Source organism: Orycteropus afer, unplaced genomic scaffold, assembly GCF_000298275.1.
Source record: "Orycteropus afer afer isolate SDZICR_OR568_19922 unplaced genomic scaffold, OryAfe1.0 scaffold00145, whole genome shotgun sequence".
NCBI classification, from domain to species: domain Eukaryota; kingdom Metazoa; phylum Chordata; class Mammalia; order Tubulidentata; family Orycteropodidae; genus Orycteropus; species Orycteropus afer.
The window spans coordinates 6,219,045-6,239,088 of NW_006921732.1; the positions used below are offsets into that span (position 1 = coordinate 6,219,045).

General features: G+C 51.3%; 1 protein-coding gene across 1 annotated transcript in view; it reads right to left on the reverse strand.

Moving 5' to 3' along the window:
• Positions 1–20,044, reverse strand: part of GLIS1 (GLIS family zinc finger 1) — a 403,602-nt gene that overhangs the window by 22,852 nt on the left and 360,706 nt on the right. Inside the window, exon 5 of the mRNA XM_042781663.1 lies at positions 1,821–1,982. Within this exon, the coding sequence (XP_042637597.1) occupies positions 1,821–1,982 (162 nt within the window). The remainder of the gene's footprint in view (positions 1–1,820; positions 1,983–20,044) is intronic.

Genomic DNA, 20,044 nt, shown 5'->3' on the forward strand with positions numbered 1-20,044 from the left:
GTTTATGTGGGGGCTCGAGCGGGGTGCTGAGCTTGGCTGCTGCACATCCCAGGCTTCGTGGGGCCCGGGACCTCTGGGAGAGAAGAAGGCCTGAGATGATTCTGCAGGCTCATTCTGAGTCTGATCCAACCTAGTCCTTGGGGCCCTGTTCATATACCAAGTGGGGCCAGAGGACTGTTGCTTTGGGGTTGGGTCCAGGAAATGCAGTGAGGAGGGAGGGGAAAGGACTAAGTCAGGGCAGGTGACCCAGAGAGGCCCACAGAGAGCATCCCCAGGCCCAGGAGAGATGGCATGGGGGTGAGGAGAGGCTTAGTGTACTGGTGCTGCCTGTGGCATCTGGGTGACCTAACCACAGGTGTCTCTCAGGGTCTGGACTGGGGTCCCAGCACACCAAGGCCTAACCTTGTGAAGAGGTAAGGAAGGGGAGGATTTCTTAGAATAACTCCTCACTTCATGTCCCCAGCACAGTGTATGACAGTGGGGATGGGTGGAGAGAGGAGCCAGTTCCAGGCTGGGGATAGGGCTCTTCCCTTCCCACTCTGGCCCCCTTTCCTCAGCCCTACCTTCTGGGGTGGCTAACACATCTGCTTTTTCAGCAAAGAGCACTGGAAGTCATACCCTGGTTCCCATCCCAGCTCCATAACAGGGGCGAATGACTTCATCAATCTGAGTCTCTGTTTCTCTGCCTGTAAAATGGGCATAACTTCCCCTACTCTATGCAGGTCAGTCCCCCTCTGTTGGACTTCTGTTTCCTCATCTGTATACTTGTCAGCCTGGGCTGAATGGCCTTTCACCCTCAGAGATCCCCAAACATCTGCAGGGAGAGCTTGGGGCCCAGACATGGATTCTGCTGCAGACCCTGGTCTCCTGCTGCACACAGGGGCTGGGTCCTGCAGCACACCCGCAAAGGAGACTGGTTAAGACTGGTGTAGAGGCCCAGGTTTGAGTCAGCTCTGCCACCTTCCAGCTGTGTGACCGGGAGCAAGCACTGAACCTCCCTGCACCCTGCTTCCCTCATCTGTCAGATAGATTCCTAAGGCCCTGATTGGCAGGGCTGGTATGAAATCAGAGATAACGTGTTAGGAAGTGCTTTAAATGTTAACGTCTATATGCACGAGAGGGGAAGGCTTACACCTATGCTGTGATAATGCTGTGGCTGTGACAGTGCCCGCCACAAATAAGGGAAGGGAGGTAGAGAGAGACACAGGCTTCTGGAAGGCCCAGACCACTATTCCTAGGCCTGGGAGTCTTAGTCACTGCCTCAATCAGTGTTCAAGGGACAACCACAGTAGGTCATGGACAGACTCTGGGCTGTCTCCATGAATTGAGGCTGAGGAGGTGGACAGCAGGAAGTGGCTGCTCCAGATACGGCTGACAGGACAGTGAGCCCATTCCCTCCATGGGGATACGCAAGGATGCCAGAGCCTGGGCTAGGGGTGGGCTGGTACCCACAGGCTAAAGCACTGGCTCTCAATTGGGGTAAATATCCCCCCCAGGGGACACCACAGGGCATTTGGCAATGTCCAAAGACAGTTTTGGCTGTCATGATTGGGAGTAGGGTGCTACTGGCATCTAGTAAACAGAGGCCAGGGCTGATGCTAAATACCCTACAATGCACAAGGCAGACACCCCTGTTCCTCCCTTCCTCCCCTGCCTCATGAATTATCTGGTTCCAAATGTCACTAGGTCTGAAGGAGGTCTACAGGTCTAATGGGAGGGGTTCTGCATGGACAATGGCTCCAGCTGTGCATTAGACAAATGGGGGAGTAGGTGCACATCCCCCCCTTCTCCCACCCCCAGTCTCCGCCCCCTAGGCCTACCGTGTCAAGGTGGGTGCGTTGGTGCTTGGCGCGGTCACTGGAGTTGCTGAAGGCCTTCTGACAACCTGGGTGCTGGCACAGATATGGTTTCTCGCCCGTGTGGCTCCTCAGGTGGATCTTGAGGTTCTCCAGCCGCGAGAAGGCCTTGCTGCAGCCCTCAAACTGCAGGAGAGGCTGGTGAGGGGTGGTCGGCAGCCCCTGTAAGGCCCACCACCCAGTCTGGAATTGTCCCCTGGGCTGTGGCCAGAGGATCAAGCCTACTTGGCTCCTAGCATCCTCTACCCCACCTGGTCCTGCCTGAGGCCTATAGATTCTCTGGTTCCGCTCCCCCTGAACTGCTCAGACCCAGACTCTGTAGCTGGGAAGCCCTGGTAGTTTCTAGGAAAAAAAAAAAATCTTCTCTGACTTGCAATGGACCACTTGGGCTGAAGAAGAAAAGCGGTTTTTCATTTCTGGATCTAATAGGATCCCCTTCCCAATGCCACCTGGACACTACATGCTTCTTGACAGCATTACAGCCTGAATAGACGTGAGGACAGGTGCCACATCGTAGTGCAGAGAGAGCAGGGCTTGGAACACAAAAGCCTGCATTTGAGTCAGGTTCTGTCCTAGTGAGGCTTTGGGTAATGGCCTTGACCTCTCTGCCTAATGGCCATGTCTGCACACTTCAGGCTGTGTGGCCATGTCTCAGGGCTGATATTGAGGATCTCATGGGGCAGAAAACTGTGAATGTCAATGGGTTGTGTTCATCCAGAGTATAGCATTAACGCCGATTAATGTCAGAAACAGAGGACCTTTGTAAACCAAAGGGTCTCCTTTGAGTTCTCATCGGTCATGCAGCTGTCTGATGCCCACCACATACCAGGTGCTGTGCTGAGGAGTGAGGTATAGCAGGACACAGCAGAGACATGTGACGCCCCAGTCTAGTGGGGGGAGTGGTACAGAGAGCAAGAAATGAATCACAGTGGGAATGGAGTCAGAGAAAGAGCCTCTGCCTGCGCAGACCCTCCTCCTGTGGCCCCAGGCCTCTTCATCCCTGCAGTCTCTGCCCAGCTCCGACTTCTCTCCCTGGAGAATCCTCCAACTTCCTTCCTGCCTCCCTGTTCTCCACCAGCATGCAGAAGAAGTCTTCTGACATAAACATCGGATCCTGTCATTCTCCACTTAATCTAGCATTCAAGCCCTGCAACCTCTGCCACACCTTCCTGCCTCCCTGTTCCCACCTCATACTCCAGTAACAGCCTTAGGAGTCAGCCGTGCAAGCTCCAGCCTGGTTCATGAAAGTCACTCAGCAAAGAAAGCCCTCCCTTTCACAGCCATTCACTAAATTCTCCCTCAGCCTTCAAAGCTCAGATGTTGCCTGATGGGTGGAGGCAGCTGACTCCTACCTCTTAGTGCAATGGGCTGCTCCTTCCTGCTTCTCCTCACTGTTGGACCGTGCCACACAACCAGGCAAGGTTCAGGCAGTATGCATGTCGACTGACAGCTGCTGTGTCAGGTATGGTGCTGAGTGTTCAACCTCACAACCACCCTGTACGTGGCATCAATGTCCCCATTTCATGGATCAATCGATGGAGGCCCCGTGTGGTGAAGTGACCTGCCCAAGGTCACAAGGCTAGCATATGGCAAAGACAGGACGCAAGCTAAGTTTGGTGGCAAAGCCCAGGTGGGTGTGCTATACCTTACTGCCCTCCCTGGGACAGGTGTGTAGGCAGAGGTGACCCTTGAGGAAGATGAAACCAAAGGAGGCAGGTCCTGAGCCACCAGATGCATCCTCCAGGCACAGGTTAAGGTGCCAACAGTGAGCATCCAAGCTGGATTAGGACCATCTGACCACTCACCGCCCCGAGCCAGATCATCCCACCCCTCTCAACAAGGGGCTGGCCTGGGCTCCCAGTAGCAGGCAGCCCATGATGAACAGAGGCTTCTCCCTCACACCCTTTCTCTGGGCTTCATCTGCAGGGAATCGAGTCAGATGGGTTCCCACATACGTGCCCACAGCTAGAACACTCAACCTCCTTCTTCTGAGCTGGACACTGGTTTCCTTTTTGCATACCCCCTCCACCTCAGTTTCAAAGGTACTTTATGTGTGGTGCAAATGGTTAACACTTTCAGCTGCTAACCTAAAGACTGGTGGTTTGAGTCTACCCAGAAGTGCCTCAGAAGAAAGGCGTGGCAGCCTACTTCTGAAAAATCAATCACTGAAAACCCTATGCGTGCAGCTCTAGTCTGACACACATGGATGGGATTGCCATGAGTCATAACTGACCCGATGGGCAACTGGATACTTACTGGTTATCTGTGAGTGAGTTTATGGGTGGATGCCTGGTGAGGACTGTGGGCAGAGCTCAGAAGGGAGACATGCACATAAATCACCATCACCAAACTGTGCATTCAGAGCTAGAGTGGAGGGAGACTCAGGGCTTTGGCAGCACAGAGGAGGGCCCAGCCCAGAGGGGGGATGATGATGCCAAGTTTGGAGAGAAGTGGAGGTGGTGTGGCAGGCATACACGGCCAGCTGTGCCAACACTGACCCATTCACTTCATTCAGTCACTGATCAACCTGAGTCTCACACAATGACTAGGATTTCCAAAGAAGACAGCAGGGCAGTACGGAAGGCCAAGGGAAGGCAGGCTCTCAGGCTCGCAAGTGGGAAAGACACAAATTCCCTGGGAGCTAGTGGGACCCCTATCTGAGTACAGAAGAAATGTTGGGGGTGGGGCTCTAGTGGTGGAGGACTCTGCAGGGAAGTCAGAGGCCAAATGCTAGGTGCCGTCAAGTTGGCTCTGGTTCATAGTGATGCTGTGTACAATAGAACAAAACCCTGCCTGGTCCTGTGCTATCCTCACGGCCCTTGCTATGCTTGAGCCTATCCTTGCAGCCACTGTGTCAATCCATCTCATTGAGGGATCTTTCCCTTTCTCTCTGCCCCTCCACTGTACCAAGCATTGATATCCTACTCCAGGGACTGGTCCCTTCTGACAACATGATCAAAGCAGGTAAGACGAAGTGTGGCCATTCTTGTCTCCAGGAACCTTCTGGCTGCACTTCTTCATGCACAGATTTGTTCGTTCTTCTGGCAGTATATTCAATATATATCAATATTCTTTGCCAACACCACAATTTAAATGCATCAGTTCTTCCGCGGTCTTCCTTATTCATTGTCTAGCTAGAGGCCAAACAGTGGGGCTCAGATGACAGGCTGAGGAGTCTGGATTCCAGTGGTGGCTATGGCAGGGTCTTAAAAAGGGAAGGTACAGGGTCAGATAAGCACTCTAGGAAGACTTGTCTGGCTACTGGGAGAAGAGATGGGGGGGTCAGTTGAGAAAGGCACTTATAGATGAGGGTCACTGAGCCAGGGCAGAGGGGGTGGGGTGGCATGGAGAGCACAGCAGAGCTGCTTGACACACGTGAGAATGAGAATCCAGAGATAGTGAGCTGCCCTCACCTTCCCCTCAAAGACCTGGCCACAATTGTGGGCTGTGCTCTGCTGGGGCTCGTCCAAGGCAAGCCGCCCGCAGCTGGGTTTTAGAGGCTGTTCTGCTTCCTACTTCCAGATGTGGTGCCTTTCCCATGCATCAAAACCAGAAGGAAATCCTGTTTGGGGAGTGAATAGGCCACAAGTCCCCCCCGCCCTTGCTCTCCTGCAATGGCCTCGTGCCAAGTTCACCCCGACGTGAAGGAGAGGAGCCTCGACTGCAGAGTGGGGCTTCCTTTCGGCATCCAGCTCGTCCCTTTGTTCCTCTCTGGCCTGTGCAGGACGGGTGGACATCTGAGGCAGAGGGGCAATAACTCCTCGTGTGCTGCGTGATTTTTCTGAGTTTGTGAGAGTCCACCAGACTCTGGAGATCGGTATATCATCTTCTCCCCCAAGGGTCTGCATACTGCTGTCTGGGCCAGCACAGTCGCTCCCGCCCCCCTGCCTTTGTTCAGGCTCTACCCCTCCTGGGACACCTTCCCTTCCAACTCCCTGACAATTTAATTCATACATTTTTCAAAAGGCTGGGATCTTCATATGTCATGCGGTAGCCACCTGGGAGTGACTGCCTCTCTCTGAATGTGTCAGGAACTTCCATGCCTTCAGGACTTTGCTTGAGCTGTTCCCTCTGCCTGGAACGTCTTTCCCTCATTTGTTCACCTAGCAAACATCACCTCATGTCACTCAAGCACCATCACCTCTGAGAAGCCTTCCCTCCTCCCCCACCCCTTCTTGCTCTGTGCTCCCTTGCTCTTTGCTGCTCCTCCGTCATAGCCCTGGGCTTGGTGGGTTAGTGAGGTTTTCACTGCATCATCATTGCCTTCTCTCCCTCCCTTTAGGCTGAGGGTCTGTGAGTTCCTTGAAGGCAGGGCCAGCATGCATTCAGGGGGCAGAGGTTGAGTTAGAGACATGATCCAATGGGGATAAGAACAAGGGTTTCTGGGCACGGGGGTACAATGGGCCCCTGTCAGTACACTCTCCTCACTCCAGTGTTTATCAGGGTACCTCAGTATGTGTGCCCGTGCACTGCCATACTCATGCATGTTGGCCCAGCTTTGTCCCCCCACCTTCATTCCCAGAGCTGTGCCACAGGCAGCTGGGCCAGGGTGCCCTGATGGGGGTGGACCGAGAGATAGAAGCAGGTGGAGAAGAGGTGCCGGTCTGGGATGAGGGTGTATGTACCCTGGCAGAGCAGTACCTCAATCAGAGCCAGAATCTTGAGATATGGCAGGGGCCTTGAGGGTATGTGGGCTCTGCCTGTAGCCACCTGCCAAGGCTCCTATGATCCTCCCCATTCCATAGCTGCATGGATGGAGAGAACAGAGGCACAGAGGGGAAAGCTGGGAACATTCACTGGTTCAGCACCAACTGTGGGCCCAGCTCTGCTTACCTCCACAAATGTGATCGCCTATCCTCCCCAGAGCCCCTCTAGGCAGGCAATATTCTCCCCACTGTCAGATGACGAGCTGAGGCTCAGGGAGACCAAGTGACAAGGGAGGCGATTCAGACTCTGGTGTTGGACAGACCCAGGTTCGAGTCCCGGCTACTCTACTTACTGATTGATCCAAGGCAAGTTGTTTCAACTCTTTGAGCTTTAGTTTCCTTATGTGTAAAACTGAGTGAGTTCTACTAACCATGGGAGATGGTTGTAAGGGTTAAATGAAATAATGTAAAATAAGGACTTATCTTGGCACCAAGTTACTGACCAATCTCGTTGCTCTAGCTAGCACTAAAGGTTGTGGAGCAGGTAAGTAGTGGAATGGCATTCTGCCTGGGTGGCAACTCCCTGGCCTACTGCCCCTCTGCAGTGGGAAGGCATGTGTGCATGCATGCATGCATGTGTGCAAGCTGATCATGTCCCGCCAGACAGGGAAATGGGTTTCCTCTCTCCCCTATGTCCCATCTCCATCCTCCCTCCTTAATCCTTCATATCACTCCCCAGTCCTCTGCCTCAAGCCTGATGTCTGGACTGAACTTCTCCTCACACCTTGGGCTCCCAGGGCCTTGACTTGGGTCCATGAGGGGATTGTCAGGCTCTGGCTCAGGCTGGGGTCTGGGGGTGGACCTTGGAGTAGGCTGAGGACAAGGGAACAGGCTGTGTGAGCAGGCACCCTGGACAGGTCTACTCCCCTCTCTGGGCATCGGAAACCATGGAAGACTCACACCTCCAGACAAAGTAGAATGTGTTTAGAGCCCTAAGAAGGCTAATCTAGGGACCTCAGCTTCCAAATCTGTACCCAGGTTACCCAGGACCTATCAGAGTGGAGGGTCTTGGTCTGGAATCCTAAAGCCAGGGCATGCACATCCCAGGCTCCTGTGAGTTCCCTCCCTATTGTCTCATAGCCAGAAACTGCACTAAAGACCACACAGGCTCCAAACAGTCAACCTCCATGGCCCCACCAGCTCTCATGCTCTATGAGTGTATTTCTGAACTGTAAACAACCAGGTTAGCCCTCCTGCTCAGAACCCTCCCAGGGCTCATCTTGCCTTCTAACATCCAGTCAAGCCCCTTAGCCTGACATGCAAAGCCCCCCATGGTCTGATGCCTCAGAACTCAGAGGTGCAGGGTCCATACTTGGGAAGCAGACAGACCTGGCCTAGAGCCTTACTCAGCTGTGGCCAGGTGCTTGCTGTGTGACCCTGGCAAGTCAGTGCCCCTCTCTGTGCCTCAGTTTCTTTCTCTGCAAAATGAAAATGATATGAAGCAGCTCACAGAGTTGTGAGGGTAAGAAACGCCACACTGATGTTATTACCATTATTACGGCTGTTACTGTTCTCGGTTGAGCCCCACTTGCCCTAAGAGAGGACACTAGTGTGGGTCAAGTTTCACTGACTCCAGAAGTAAAGTACAGGGGGTCAGTGTGTTTGCACTGGTCAGACCCTAGAAACATTCCCACGCCAAGTCTCACAGGGCATCCTTTGGTAGACAGGAATAGCCTCCAATGAGAGTGAGGCAGCCTTCTGGGGTAGGAATGGCTTGGAGAGGCCCTGTTCACAACTGTGAGAGGGCTGAGCAAGACCCCACCCTTGTTGTGTTGTGGGGGTAAATACTGCCAGAACAGAAACACGGGTCTTGCTGGAGCAGAAATAGAGCCAACAAGCATATCCCTAGCTTTGGGCCTTGTTTCCTGAGGGTGGAGGATGGGCCCTAAGGCAATGACACCACGACCCAAGAGTCTATTGATGCTTCCATGGGGTCTTCGTCCTGGGAAGTATCCACTGGGGTGGGGCTTTCCTGATATTCTTCCCTGACACCTCCCAGTCCCCTCAGTCTCTAGGGTGGATTTTGTCGTGGATACTTGTCTCCCTGGTTCCAACCTTCAGGTGTACAACTCTGCTGAGGAGACCCTCTGGGACACTGCACTGCAAGGGTTGGGTATCTGTATGTGGGCTAAGGTCCAGTCAGCATTAACATTCTTTTTGAGAAAGAAATGACCCATCAATCTGGGACACATGGAAGGAATGTTGGCCAAACCCCAGGGCCCTGAGAGTCACTTGTGCACCCCTCACTCCTCCAACCTTCCTACCCACGTAACCCCCACGCCCCACTCGCTCCTGCCCCTCCCTCACTCATGCATCCCTCCGCCCTTCCACCCACCCACTTCTCGGGTTCACTGTCACATTCTCTCATCCTTTTGCACATTGGTTCATACTTTCTTGCCTCACTCAGCTGCTCCTCTGGGTGCCGGGAAGCATACTAGGAGCTGGGACTTTAGGATGGCAAAGACCACAAAGATTCATAACTTTAAAGTAGAATGTATTTAGAGCCTCGAGAAAGGCTGGTCCAGACAGAGGCTTCCAGTTGGGGGAGCCTGGGGTGTCAAAAAAGTCTTCAGGGAGGAGCTGAGGCTCCAGGTGCAGGCTGGATTTGGACAGGAGTGAGGTGCAAGGAAAAGCATTTCAAGTGGAAGTTTCAGCATTAGTTAAGGCAGGGAGACTGGGCAGGGTGGTATATGTTCTGGAAACAGTTAATGATCTGCTAAGTCAGAATGAAAGGGACCAGGGAAAAGAGAGGTAGGAGCAGAAATGGGAGGGGATCCCCTCATTCAGATCAATGGGGTGGTGACTCATTCTTGAGCAGGTCTGAAAGGCCTCACAAATCACCCTCCACAAATGGGGTGGCATGAGGCTATTCACTTGGGGGACTCAAGTGCCACTCCTGCTGGGTGGACTTCCAGGCTGGAAAGGTCCTGGCTCCTTACTTTCCATCCAGATGTTTAAGCCAGAAACCTGTTCCTCCTCCCCAGCCCCTGCACCCAACTAGTCACCAAGCCAGGGAAGTGCTACCTCCCAAACATCTTTCATGTGCACACCCTTCTCCCCTTAGCTACCCCACTACCATAGTCCACGTTCCCCATACTGCCCACCTGGATGGCTTCACCAGCCACTTCCTTGTCCCCCATCCTGGTCCTTCCAACTCATTCCCACACCATATCCAGAATGAAGACTTAAGCCCACAGGTCTGTTCAACTCTCTCCCCTGCTAAAACCCATCATGGCTCCCCAGTGCCTCAGCAAGTATAAATCCTCACCCTGCTGCTCTGGCTGGTATGATCTGGCCCCTGGTGACAGTTGGGTGGGGTCTGTACCCTCCAATCCCCACTCCCACCCTCACTGAGTTTTCTGGATGCATTAGAGAGACCTGGGTGCAGAACCTGCCTCATTTCCCACCTGCATAACTCCAGCAAGTTCATTTCACTTGTCTGAGCCTAGAGTTCTCATCTGTAACAACAACAACAACAAAAGTGTGCATTGCATGGTATATCTTGGCAAGAGGTGGTTGTTCTCTATGAAACCAGAGTAGATGTGGCGTCCTGTGGCCCAGGGCTCTGATGCCAAACTCTGTCGACCACAGAATTATGCAGCCATCTCCTGTTATGGGTAATTCTGAAATGCGCTGGCTTAAATAATCAAATATACAGCAGATGTATCTAGTCAGAAGGACAGGTTCACACCCCTGGGACCAGAGAGGGTCCTCTCTGGGTGGCTGCAATTGGTTGGGGTACACACAGAGGGAGAAGGAGCACCTGCCAGTCTACACAAATGTAAGCACAGGCACTTAGGAGTTTATTGTTTATCTTAAAATGCACAAACATTGAAATAGATCCTAAGATAATATTAAGGAGCTCTGGTAGCATAATGCCTAAGGCATTTGACTGCTAATCAGAAGGCTGGCAGTTCAAGCGCACCAGCCACTCCTCAGAAGGAAGATGGGGCAATCTACTTCTATAGTGACACTGCCTTGGAAACCCAAGGAAGGGCTGCTATGTGGTATAGTGGTTAAGACATTTGGCTGCTAACCAAAAGGTCAGTGGTTTCAACTCACTAACTGCTCTGTGGAAGAAAGATGTAGTGGTTTGCTTCCATAAAGATTTATAATCTTGGAAACCCAATGAGGGTCAACTCGAAGGCAGTGAGTTTGCTTTTCGGAAGACTATATATATATATGGCAAAAAATAAACCCACTGCCTTTGAGTTGATTCCAACTCATAGTGATCTCCATTAGGCTGAGTGAAATCAGTCAGTCACAAAAGGATACATATTATATGATCTCACTTGTAAGAAATATGTAAAATAGGCAAGTGTACAGGGATCAAAGTTTATTACTGGTCCCCAGGGGGAGGGAAGGAGAAAGGAAGGCAAAATACTTAGGGGGACACTGAGCTTGGGTTAAATGTTATGAAAAAATTCAGTTAACGGTTAATGAGCTGGAAACAACTCGATGGCAGTGAGTTTGCTTTTTTTTTGGTTAATGGTGATAGTCGCGCAACATGATGAATGTATGTCATTAAAGGTCCATAGTGGTACTGCCTCAGAAACCCAAGGAGGGGTCGCTATGAGTCGGGTCCAACTCGATGGCACATAACAACAACAACAACGATGAAGACTATAGAAATGGAAAATGTTTTGTTATGTATATATTTATCACAAACATATATATACATAGAGAGAGAGAGAGAGAGAGATTGAGCTCTGGCAGAAGAGTGCCTAAGGCACTTGACTGCTAACCAGAAAGCTGGCGGTTCAAGCTCACCAGCCACTCCTCGGAAGAAAGGTTGAGCAAGCTACTTCCGTAGTGATACTGCCTCAGAAACCCAAGGAGGGGTCCCTATGAGTCAGGTCTGACTCGACGGTACATAACAACAACTACATATATATATATATATATATATATATATATATATATATATATGGAGAGCTCTGGTGGCACTGTGGTAAGGCATTTGTCTGCTAATCAAAAGGTCAGCGGTTCTAACTCACCAGCCGCTCCATGGGACAAAGATGAGGCACTTGCTTCTGTAAAGATTTACAGCCTTGGAAACTCCATGGAGGTCACTGTGAGTTGGTATTGACTTGACGGCAGTGGGTATATAGATACAGATATATATCCTAAGACAAAACCGAGGTGAGTTCAGAATGATGCAAGTTGCTGGGCTGAGCTGGTCACCATGAGAAGTAGGTGGGGCTGGATCTGCGGGGGCTGCTGGGTGACCCCTCTGACACCTACCATGAGGGTGTTGTGTCAGACAGTCTGCGATTAAATTGTGACAGTACGCCCTGCTGGTGAGGCTACTTACTAGCCCCACTCTGCAGCTGAGGAAACCGAGGCTCAGAAAGGTGACAGCCAGTAAAGCTCCAGGTCACACAGCCAGTAAGTAGCAGAGTTGGGATCTGACCTTAGGTCTGGTAAGTCTTTTATATGTCTCATCTCCTCAGGGGCCCCTACGAAAGCACCATACACTGGCACACAGGACCTATTACTGTCATTTTCAACCAGGTGCACACCATGGGCTCCAGGCCCCGGAAAGGCCTGCCAGGTCCCAGTGGGGATGCCGAGAAGGGAGGCATGCTCCTTCCTCCTGCCCCACCCACCCAAGAAAGAAGGTGCCACCACACAGAAGGGACAGCCAAGGTGCGCAGCGAAGAAGAAAGTGCCCGGCTGATCCACAGAGCAGAGCCTTGCAAGGCCCAGTTCCCACATGTGGGGCATGTTACGAAAGAAGATTAAAATAACGGAGGAAAATACCCTGGGAACCGTGAAGCCCCAGACCATCTGGTGTTTTATAGTAACAGGAGAGGGAAAATCAGAACCTAATTGAAAAAAGTCCACTGCAATCCATTACCACTGTGTGCAGCTTACAGAACTGAGGGCAGGAGATGAAAGACAGGGGGAGATCCAAGGAGCTGGGGAAGGGGCTGCATCTTCCCCTCCAGGCCAAGCCTGAGGACCCCTTGAGCTCAGGCTGGGGGAGGGGGAGGGTTAATGTCCAGGACCTGCGGGGCCTGGTGCTCAATTCTTCCTGGCAGGAAAGGCTGCGTAAGTGAGACAAATCTGCAGGGCTGTTGCCTCTGAGCCTTCTCCCTGTAAGAGGCGGATTGGGACCATGTCAGGAAGCCTCAGTCTGGGGCTGGGCACACAGGCAGTGTGGGAAAAGACTGTTTTCTTCCTCTGGCTCCAGGGAAGGGTGGAGGGCCCGTTCACATGTGAGGTGTGAGCTGCTGTGCGGCAAACCAAAGACAAAGTCACCAGATGCAGGCTTGTGCCAGGGTCCACAACCAATGGGCACGACCCTGGCCGAGTCACGTCCCATCCCTGTCCTCAATTTTCCCCTCTCCAAAATGGGGCCACTGCAAACGGCTGTTAGAAATAAATAAAAGAACTTGCCCAGTGTAGAAACTGGCACACAGTTGGTGTGAATGAATGTCAAATTTCCTCCCTGTGGCTGATACGGCTCAAAGAAGAACGAGGGCTCCGTTTCTCATGCTTTAACTGAGAATCTGAGCAAAGGGGAGGTTTGGGAGACCAGGGCACGAGGTGGGGCAGGGGAGGAAATGCCTCCAGTTTTGGCATTTGCCAGTGACTTGCTTCTAAACAAACACATTTCTGGTTTAAGGGTAAAATATATTGGGTTACAACAGTCTGGCAGGCCATTCAGGGATTAACTTCTCATTTTCGTACAAACTTCTAATTTACTTCGCAACAGGGATTTGGATGGGAGGAATGGGCAGTGCCAGATTGTTCTCCAAGATGTCAAAAAGTTCTGTGCTTAGCCAGCTGGGAGCTGAAGGTCCTTTTTCACCATCTCACCTGGGAAGAGGGGGACTCTGGCCCTGAGGGTATTGTCCTCTGAACCCACTACAGGGTCTCCTTGGAGCCTCATGCTTCAACAGTCCTCCTGGGGGTGGCTGAGGCAAGAAGGAAAGGGGCAGATGTGGAAGAGTCCTGAGAGGTGAGGCTGGGGGACACCGGCCCGGACCCCGTTCTCTGGAGGGTCTGATCTAGCCTAGAGCGTGTGGTGTCATTTGAATAAATGAATGAACTGACGAAGCAGATGTGTGCCAGGCGAGGGCCTAAGCCCACAACAGCAGCTATCTCGTTTATGATGTACCAGTGCATCAGGACTGGGCCAACCTCTTCCTAAACACAATTTTGCTTGCCCCATTAGGCGGGTTCAACAATTCCCTGTTGTGACAGAGGCAGAAACTGAGAACCAGAGAGGTTAGAGTTCTTGAGGGATGGAGTCCAGGTACAACTCAGCACCCAAGCTCTTAGGCACTAGTCCCTATTCCTTTCCTAGACAGTCATGACCAAGGAGGAGCCGTGAGACCCAAGTCCAGTGTGGGGAATCTCTTCCCATCTGCTCAGTTCACCAAGCCTTCAGAACCACCCAGATGGCAGGCCAGTGGAGGGGTGGGGGCTTGTGCATGGAGCACACAGCAAGGCAGAGGGAGAATGGGGTGGAGGGGCTGCAGGCCTTGCTCCCAGAGCTGGCCAATTTGCACCTATCTTTGGGAGGATATTTCCAGGGCTGGTGGGATGGGCACTGCAGACATCCCATCTCTTTCTCACCCAGGACTGTGCTGAAGGCTATGGGCTAGGCCCTTCAGCAGAAAGGTCCTGTGTGGGCTAGAAGCAAATTCCTGTTCCCAGCAGTTGAAGAAGTCCTGTCAGTGAGGGTCAAGGGATCGAGGCCACCCTTCTGGCGTTATGCAAAGTCCCCAAACATAGGAGAAGATGTGAGCGGGGCACTGAGTCTGCTTCCATAGGGGCCTTACAGTAGATCTGAGTTCACTGTGCTGAGCTGTACGTAGACATCATTTGGATTGTGGAGAGAAGCTCAGCTAGTGGCCAGGACCTGGCAGAGAGCAGATAGCATAGAATGGCCAACACACACAGCAAGTCACCAGCCACAGAACTAAACACACACTGACATAACACCACACAATAAAGACATAAAGCCCCAGGACAGCAACATACACACTGACATACACACATACACACACCAAGCCACATACCAAGTCCCAGAAACACACACTCTCTCTCTTTCTCTCTCTTACACACATGACTCATGCCATAGAGACATACAACACAGGCCAACACACAACACACACACTCACACATATACACAAAGACACCTAAGTCCCATATCCCAGACAAAGGCCCAGGACATGACCACATGCACACACATGCAAACTCCCTAGACCCCAGGTGCACTGACACCCAGCCCTACTCACAGCACAGTGTGTGCAGAAACTGGTCTCCATGTCAGAACACAGCTTCACGGTAGTTTGTGTGTGCACAGAGTGAAAGACAATCCATGCATGAGGTCAGTGGGTAAAAGCATGTTCTCACACCAATATCCTGACACTCACCAACACAGACAGGCCCGCTGACAGACACAATCCCAACACACCTCTCTGTGGCTCCAGGCAGCCTCCAGGAGATGGCCTGAGGCTACAAGTGTGAGGGGCCAGGCTCACCATGCCTCTTCCCCATGATTGCTGGGTTGGCCTGGGTTTGGGGAGTACACATCTGGCCCTAGACAAGGCCTCAGACCACCCTTTGGCCCCAATGACCTCTCTTAGCACAAAGGTCTCTTTCCCTGCCCCACACTCCAGCCACATGCCATACCCTCCAGCCTTCAGGCCTTTGCCTGTGCTCTGTCTTCTGCTCACAAGGCCCTTGTACTTACCTGTCCAGTCCTCCCTATCCTCCTAGGCATGGCTCAGGCCTCGGGGCCCACTGAGGCTCCTCTTAATCCCCCTCCCTTCCCTTCTTCCACCCTCTTTTTTTTTCTTCCCCCCTTCTTATTTATTTATTTTAAGTTTTACTGTGATTTGGGTGAAAGTTTACAGAGCAAATTCATTTTCCATACAGCAGTTTATATACATTTTGTTTCATGACATTAACTACAATTCCCCACAATGTAACAGCTCTCTTCCCACTTCCTTCCCATAGTTACCTCTTCCTGGTATCCTTCCTTCCTATGCATTCTTGCCCCTTTAGCTATCTCCCTGTGCAAACACTGCCCTTCTGTTCTCCCATGATTGATCATTCTAAGGAGTGTATCTACCTGATGTAAATGTTTACCCTATACGCCTGTCTACTGTTTGGCTGGAAGTCACAGGAGTGAGTTCAATTTCAGACCTGAAGGGTGACTATGGGCCATAGTCTCAGGAGTCTCACCAAGTTCTATCCTCCACCCTCTACTGAATGCCCAAGAAACCCAGGTCTTCCTTATCACTGCCCAGGTGCTGTGGCCAGGACTGCCCGGCTCCCTACTCACTCTCCTGTTCATGCACCGCATGCTCTGAGCCTGGCTTGATGGTGCCCGGTCTCTGAGAGCTAGACCCGAGAAGGGAGGCAGACAGAAGGCACTGCAAGCAGGGCAGTCCACAACCTTTACAGCCAGATGGCAGAGCACAAGAAGCTTCTGCCACATTGGAAACACCTTTCTAGATGGGTGCACTATCTGAACTGGAGGGGTTGGGGGTGAGGCTGGTAAGTGAGGAAGAAGAGGGACCACATGAACCTCAACACTCACCCCACAACTAACCTTACCCCCATGGCCTGGACAGGAAGTCTCCATCCTGTCTGAATAGTGCAGAGCCCAGGTCCGATTCCTCCTCTTCCTGACCCCTGTGAATCCCAGTGTTCTCACTGCAAAAAGGGGTGGCCCTCCTGACCCCAGAGGCCTGTTTCAGACATTTTGGTATGGCCTGGTTCTGGGCACATGACAGGTGCTCCATAAATGAACCCTTTTGGATTCATCTCTTGAATTCCAAGAAGAAATAGCAGAGGATGGGTCCATGATGTAGGTTTGAAGGTTTGAAGACCCAATTCCAGCCTAGGCTCTGCCATAAGGTAACTGTGTGCCCTCACACCAGTCACTTGTCTTCCAAGGGCTTCATTATCCCAAGGCTGCCCAACTATCAGGGCTGCCTGACCAGAGATAGTGGGGATGAACATGTTCTGTTAGCATTAGCCAGGCTCACACAGGGGGCAACTTCACTGATGCCCAGTCCCGCACAACCCATACTACCCTGGGACTGTCTGAGAAGGAAAAAGACCAGGATGTTCCACCCTATCACCTGACAGAAAGTTAAGAAAAATGACATATGTACAAAATGCAGTTCCCTCTCTGAGGTCATGGGTGGGTGGAAGCAACCTGCCCAGGGCACACCTGAGCCTCAGATTCCACCAAGAATGTCCCATGAGGCTCTGGGCCCTACCTTGGGAGAGGGCACAGCTGAGGCCAGGGCAAGGGTAGCGGTGGGTAGTTTTCAGAACCACCCTGTGAGGGGCTGGGAAAATGCAAGTGTGTGCAGCAGAGAGCAAGGCACTATGCCTCTTGTTTGAGGTGGGGACTAGGGTGGTCCACTAGTGTGTGTAGCTCCTGGGGGCTGACAGTGACCTGTGGAAGTTGCAGTGGGGCAGGCAGAGTTACAGAGAGGGCGTCTGCTCAGTATGAGGATGGACTCTACTAGGAGAGGTGATGACTAACCCATTCCTGGATACATGCAAGTAGAGGCTGGGTGACCATGTGTTTATCAGGGCTGACTGGAAGGTGGCAAGATGGTTCCCAAGGTTACCTTCTGTGGAAATACAACAGTCCTAAATTGAGTTGGACAACTGATATAAACAGGCCAGCCTGACATGCCTCAACATCTCAGCATTGCCACCACTCCCTACCTAGCCAACCATCAGATATCCATTGAGGGGTTCCATGGTGGACTGGCCCTGTACCTGCAACTAGGGATACACTATGAATGGGGCCAATGAGACCCTACATCACATCCTCCTACCACTGATTGAATCCAGAGCCTGGACACTTGGTGGGTGCTTAGTACAGGCTGGTGGAAGGAAGGGTGACAACCCAAACCCAGGAAATCAGCCCTGAATACACACTTGAACTAATGAAGGACAGTAAATTAATATCAGGAAGCACTTACACAAACTAGGGATACACTATGAATGGGGCCAATTCAAATCAAATGAAATCAATTTCAAATCAAATGAAACCCAACCCACGTAGTGGATGAGAAGCCAGGACTGCACAGAGGCAAACCTTTCCATTGGCTGAGTGCCCTCTGTCTGCACAGCATCTCTCTGTCCTGGGTTCCACCAGCATCTCAGCAGCCTTGTGAGAGGAAGAACTGATCCGCTGCTTTTAAGATGGGGAAACCAAGGCACTGAGTGGTGAAGGGAGTTGTCTCGGGTCACCTCTTGGTCAAGACTGGGCCTGCTCTTTCCAGAGCTCTCTTGAGTAAGAGGTTAAAAGGAGAAAGTTGACTAAAGGCAGAGAGGTGAGAAGAAAGGAGAGAGGGCTTTGGAAACACACAGCTGTGAGTTAAAATCTCCTTGGTCACGTCTCCATCTCTCTGAGACTCGGATATGAGTCAGCTGTGAGAATTAGTTGAAGAAAACATACGTAAAGCACTTGACACAGAGTAGATCCTCAATACACAGTTAAGTACCTCCTTTTGCTATTGATGATAATGGTTGGTGAGTCACTCAAGGAGGCTGAGAAAGGAGTGAAAGCCCACATGCATAAGCCTAGAGACCTCTGCTTAAGGGCTCATTCTGTGGTTTATCAGCAGTTGCCACCCTTCCCCCCCCCCCAGTTGAACTCACTCTCCAAAATGACATTGGTTATAAGTTGGGCACCCATCTGATGATTGAGCCATGGGAAAGGCCCCTGGGCTAATCCTAAAGGCCTTGGACACTCTTGGAAAGTCCCTTTCCCTTCTGAGCCTCAGTTTTCCTCATCTCTCAAATGGGTATGTGTGGGATAGCATTGTGCTTCTATTCAAGTGCTGTGGAAAGGAGATGACTTAGCAAAAAGCAGAGCAGAAAGGAGTGAATTCCTGGCTTGTGGGTTTCAAAATCAAAGGCCTCAGGGCCAAATGGAAAGAATTCTGGGGACAGAGATGAGTCAGGCACAGTTAATATTTAAGATGTTCTGCCATAAACCCATTTGAAATGTCCAGCACAGGGCCTGGCACAGAGTGAATATCTGTTCATGAATGAAAGAACCAAGCAACAAACAAAAGATCCTTGAGGGGAATGTGGGGCAGGGTGAAGAGGAAGCTGGATGGCCAAAGGTTGTCCTCTAAATTAGCAGGGATGGTGGAGACAAGTGAGGAGGAGGAGCAGTCTCCTGTACTCACAGGCCTAAAATGATGCTCCAGCTAGGAGGGGGACACTGGGGGTGAAGCAACACAGGGTCCCTAAGAGTGAGTTCTGAAGGCCAAGTTCTGAGTGGGCCCACAGCGAGGCTTGTGGAACTCCTTAAAGAGTCAAGCAGGGCTCCTCCAGGTAGGGTCCAAAGTAGCCAAGGTCACCTGGGGTTCCTCTGCAGGTAGGCTCCAGATGCCTTAGCAAAGTCCCACACCCAGCATATGGTGCATCTAAGCAGAGCCCAAGGAGGCCTTTCCAAGGGACAGGAGACTGGTGGACAAAAAGAGAGGGAGGACAATGGACATCAGGTAGCCACGTGGAGAAATGACTCTGGGAACCCCTTGGTTCAATGTAAGCTCCGACACCCCAGAACTTGGATGCAACTGAGGGAAATGACGGAGAGTGGTCTGTGAATGCCTGAGATTTGCTACCCAGAATAGAAGTGGTGACAGACTCCGTCACTCCTCTGTCAGTTTGTTGTACTGTGGTGGTTTGCATGTTGCTGTGAGGCTGGAAGCCATGCCACCAGTATTTCAAATACCAGCAGAGTCACCCATGGTGGGCAGGTTTCAGCAGAGCTACTAGACGAAAATAGCCTTGGAAGAAGGATGGGGCCATCCACTTCTGAAAAAACTGGCTACTGAAAACCTTATGAATAGCAAGGAAACACTGTCTGATACAGTGATGGAAGATGAGCCTCCCGGAAGGCACTCAAAATATGACTGGGTAAGAGTTGCTTCCCCAAAGTAGAGTTGACCTTGATGTGGATGAAGTAAAGTTTTGGGGAAGAAACAGCTGCAAACATAAATTAATAAATAATTGGAACATGGAATGTACGAATGATGAATTTAGGAAAATTTGAAGTAGTCAGAAATGAAATGGAATGCATAAAGATTGTTATCCCAGGCACTGGTGAGCTGAAATGGACTGTTTTTGGTCATTTTGAATCAGACAATCACATGGTCTACTATCTGGGAATGACAAATTGAAAAGGAATGGAGTTGTGTTCATCATCAAAAAGAATGTTTCAAGATCTATCCTGAAGTATAATGCTGTCAGTGATGGGATAAGATCCATACACCTACAAGGAAGATCAGTTAACACTACTATTACTCAAATTTATGCACCAACACTAAAGCCAAAGACAAAGGAATTGAAGGTTGTTGTCTTTTTTTTTTTTTTTAACCAAATTCTGCAGTTCTGCTTTCCAGCAACCCCAAGGACACTCGGGGCCTGCAAGACTGAAAAGGTACGACATTCTTCTTGTTACTACACCCTACACCT